The following is a 4,307-nucleotide window of genomic DNA, read 5'->3' on the forward strand; positions in this document are numbered from 1 at the left end:
TCATTATGGCCAAACAGTTCTATTTTTGTTTCATCAGACCAGTGGACATTTCTCCAAAAAGTACGATCTTTGTCCCCATGTGCAGTTGCAAACTGTAGTCTGGCTTTTTTATTGCGGTTTTTAAACAGTGGCTTCCTTCTTGCTGAGCGGCCTTTCGGGTTATGTCGATATAGGACTCGTTTTACTGTGGGTATAGATACTTTTGTACCTGTTTCCTCCAGCATCTTCACAAGGTCCTTTGCTGTTGTTCCGTGATTCATTTGCACTTTTCGTATCGAAGTACGTTCATCTCTAGGAGACAGAACACGTCTCCTTCCTGAGCGGTATGACGGCTGCCTGGTCTCATGGTGTTTATACTTGCGCACTATTGTTTATACAGATGAACGTGGTACATTCAGGCGTTTGGAAATTGCTCCCAAGGATGAACCAGACTTGTGGTCTACAATTTTTTTCTGAGGTCTTAGCGTATTTCTTTTGATTTTCCAATGATGTCAAGCAAAGAGGCACTGAGTTTAAAGGTAGGCCTTGAAATAGATCCACAGGTACACCTCCAATTGACTCAAATGATGTCAATTAGCCTATCAGACGATTCTAAAGCCATTACATAATTTTCTGGAATTTTCCAAGCTGTTTAAAGGCACAGTCCACTTGGTGTATGTAAACTTCTGACCCACTGGAATTGTGATACAGTGAATTATAAGTGAAATAATCTGTCTGTAAACAATTGTTGGAAAAATGACTTGTGTCATGCACAAAGTAGATGTCCTAACCGACTTGCCAAAACCATAGTTTGTTAACACATTTGTGGAGTGGTTGGAAAACATGTTTTAATGACTCCAACCTAAGTGTATGTAAACCTCTGACTTCAACTATATTTAATTGCTTCAAAAAGTTCCTCCTCTGTAAATTGGTGTGCGTCCCAAATGGGCACCACTTTTGACCAGAGCCATATGGGCCCTGATAAAAAGTATGGCAGTATATAGGGAATAGGGTGCCATTTGGGACTCACACTGAGAATCTTAATTCAATAAATTACAAACAGAGATTAAGCACTGATCATTTTACACATCATTATGGACAAATGTTGAAGTGCAGATGTTTTCTACAGTATACAGTAGAGTGTTGGCAGGAACAGAAAGACATTTGTGACACAGTGCTGCCTATTTATTGTAAATCAGTCAAATATAATATATTAAAAAGCCAAACTATTTTATTTCCAGTGAAAAGTGCATCAACATGTAGTCAAAATCAGAAATCTAATTGCCTTGTGCAGACAGAGCTTATTAAGAAATTGACATTTCATCAGTTTAAAAGGGTTGACTTTAAGTGTCTCATTGAATATTGTAGTATAATGTTGACCTGTCTTCATATTCACTTCTTCTCCTGTTTCTTTGTGTGCAGTTTGTTATCCAACGCTCTGAGTTGTTTTAGGAATCCTGTATTTGGAAAGATCCACCTGTGCTCTTTGACCTTTGTGATGGCATCTAGCAAGGAGTAGTGGTGATGGATCATCAAGTAGGCCAGCACCAGAGAAGCAGACCTACTCACACCTACAGCACAGTGGACCAGGATCCTGGCTGTGGACGAGGGGAAAAAAATAGTTTAATTAAATGTATTTGGGTAAAAACATATACAGCAAGCTGTACATTGTATTCCCAGAAGATAGCACTTCAAAGTATTAATTAAAGTGGTCCATCTGATCAAAAAACATTCCTTCACCAGGATACTTCCACAGGTGACTATCTAGGAAAATAAAGGAAAAGGAGAATTCTATTTCTGCATAGATCTGATTATTTAATTAACAGGGTCTACAGAAAGGCTTACATTTTGGCGTAAAACTGATATTGTGAGACATATTTTATGGGCCAGTTTTCCGAGAGACAGATTAAGATGGCCTTTGAGTCCAAGACTAGGTTTAATCTGTGTTTGTGAAACCGGCCTTATATGCAAAATCTAATGACTGTAAAATACTAAATGGGATGGCTATGCTTGCCTACCGTCTGCTGTGTTTAGTGCATCTTGGATGTAATCGGCAGAGGAATAGAAATACAGTGAAATGTCAAAAGATGGTGAATCGTCAGCAGGCACTCCATGGTAGTCCACTGTTGACCCGTAGAAAGCGTGGCTCCCTAGGCAGTGCTGCCTCCCATGGGCAGCATTCAGGACATGAGTGATTCCAAGCTTCCATATGCTGTATCGATCATTGGCTACAGACCTGCAGAACAAAAACTGAATCTCATATATTTCTTTCATAGTATGTTCTTCCGAAATCCCTTGTAAACATTGAGAGAAACATTGTAAAATAATTGCAATAAGCTGTGTAATAATAAAATGTAATTTACCAGAGTCTTTTATCCAAAGTGGCTTACAATCATGCATGCATACATTATTTTACATGTGGGTGGTCCCAGAAATCGAACCCACTATACTGTCTTTGCAAGCCCATGCTCTACCAACTAAGCTACAAATAAGAGTATTATTCACATGCAATTCAGTTAGATTGTGAAGGGCAATTTGTGAAGGAATAATACTGCATGACTTACAGGTCCCCAATGAAAAGGTTAGTCCAAACCTCATCCACTGGGTTGCCAAATCTTTTGCCACCAAAGAGAATCTTCACCAAGTCCTTCACAGATGGAGTGTCAGAGGAGGAACCACATCCTTCCTGAACAGTTGTTGTTGTTGAAACCTTGGACATGACTGTCCTCTCAGTGCTGGACAATGGACATAATTTCCTACAACGCTATCATATCAATGGTATGACTTGCCTGAGTCCAATGTTCCCTCTAACTGTGCGTGCAAGGCACGCAGCTCCTCTTACACACAGAAGAATTGCCAGCCAACAGAGACGCAGAATGAACTTCACTAGAGTTGCCCCATTAGTTTACACTATCTTGCCATAAAGTTATCAACGTTTCTCTTAAAATATGGGAACTGTGATCGAATCAACATAATATCAGTTCCTTTCAATGCAACAAAACAAATCGAACTTTACAAGATCGAGTCGTGGTAGGTATTGTGCATAGGAGGATAATTACTCTGACAATCGGTCTTTCAGAGCGCAGAGCCACGTGTACAGTAGCCACCACGTGTGCACATTTCTTGATTATTTGCTAGTTAGCAAGTTATTAACCAAGTTATAGCTTATTTTGGTCAGCAATGTGGGGGTGATTGCTTCCTAGTTCCATTTCTAGGCTTCGTTGATATGCACGGTAGGTAAGGATATTTTTTTGTCTTAAAGAGGCAGTGTTGTATTTTGAGACAGGTTTGAATATGCAAAGAGGCCAGTAGGCAGAGGGTAGCCTGCATTTCTGTCTGATTCTCTGTATGGTAATAACAATGATAATAATTAATTGTATTTTGTAAAGTGGTTTCTTGCATCATACAACACAATACAACACAATGTTCAGTCACCGATTTGGACAATGGTGTTTACAAAAAATATATATCTGGTAACTTGAGCTTTCGGACAGTTAGAAATCTGTCCTACAGGTTATATTAGAAGGATGAGTGGCTTGAAAGGTGAATGTCAAGCCCTTTTATAATGGAGAGGTGTGCTGTGTTTAGTGCATCTTGGATGTAATCGGCAGAGGAATAGAAATACGGTGAAATGTCAAAAGATGGTGAATCATCAGCAGGCACTCCATGGTAGTCCACTGTTGACCTGTATAAAACATGGCTCCATAGGCAGTGCTGCCTCCTATGGGCAGCATTCAAGACATGAGTGATTCCAAGTTTCCATAGGCTGTATCGACCATTGGGGTGCCAGGACAGAGAAAAGCTTGGACTGGGCTGAGTGGGAGATGTCCTCCTGTAAGGGTGGGAGGGCCAAGAGACCTGAGGTGGCAGAACAGAGGGTTGGGGTGTAGGGTTTGAGCATAGCCTGAAGGTAGGGAGGGGCAGTTCCTCTTGCTGTTCCGTAGGTAAGGACCATGGTCTTGTAGTGGATGCGAGCTTCGACTGGAAGCCAGTGGAGTCTGCGGAGGAGTGGGGTGACGTGATAACTTGGGAAGGTTGAAAAACGGGGGTTGCAGCGTTCTGGATAAATTGCAGGGGTTTGATGGCACAAGTTGGGAGCCCAGCCAACATTGAGTTGCAGTAGTCCAGACCGGAGAGGACAAGTGCCTGGATTAGGACCTGCGCCGCTTCTTGTGTGAGGTAGGCTCGTACTCTAAGGATGTTGGAGAGCATGAACCTGCAGGACCAGGTCACTACTTTGATATTTGCAGAGAACGACAGGGTTTTTGTCCAGGGTCACGCCAAGGTTCTTTGAACTCTGGTAGGGAGACACTGTGGAGTAGTCAACC

At 41.6% G+C, this 4,307-nt stretch overlaps 1 protein-coding gene across 1 annotated transcript; it reads right to left on the reverse strand.

Annotated features, from left to right (window-relative positions):
* Positions 1–1,108: 1,108 nt before the first annotated feature.
* On the reverse strand, positions 1,109–3,145 carry LOC129861226 (dual specificity protein phosphatase 13-like). Its single transcript, XM_055932456.1, has 3 exons — positions 2,544–3,145; positions 1,998–2,215; positions 1,109–1,577 (listed from the first exon to the last, which is right to left on the reverse strand). Exons 1-3 carry the CDS (start codon positions 2,696–2,698, stop codon positions 1,372–1,374), a joined length of 579 nt encoding a protein of 192 aa, XP_055788431.1. The 5' UTR covers positions 2,699–3,145; the 3' UTR covers positions 1,109–1,371.
* Between the last annotated feature and the right edge of the window lie 1,162 nt (positions 3,146–4,307).

Source organism: Salvelinus fontinalis, chromosome 1, assembly GCF_029448725.1.
Source record: "Salvelinus fontinalis isolate EN_2023a chromosome 1, ASM2944872v1, whole genome shotgun sequence".
NCBI lineage: Eukaryota > Metazoa > Chordata > Actinopteri > Salmoniformes > Salmonidae > Salvelinus > Salvelinus fontinalis.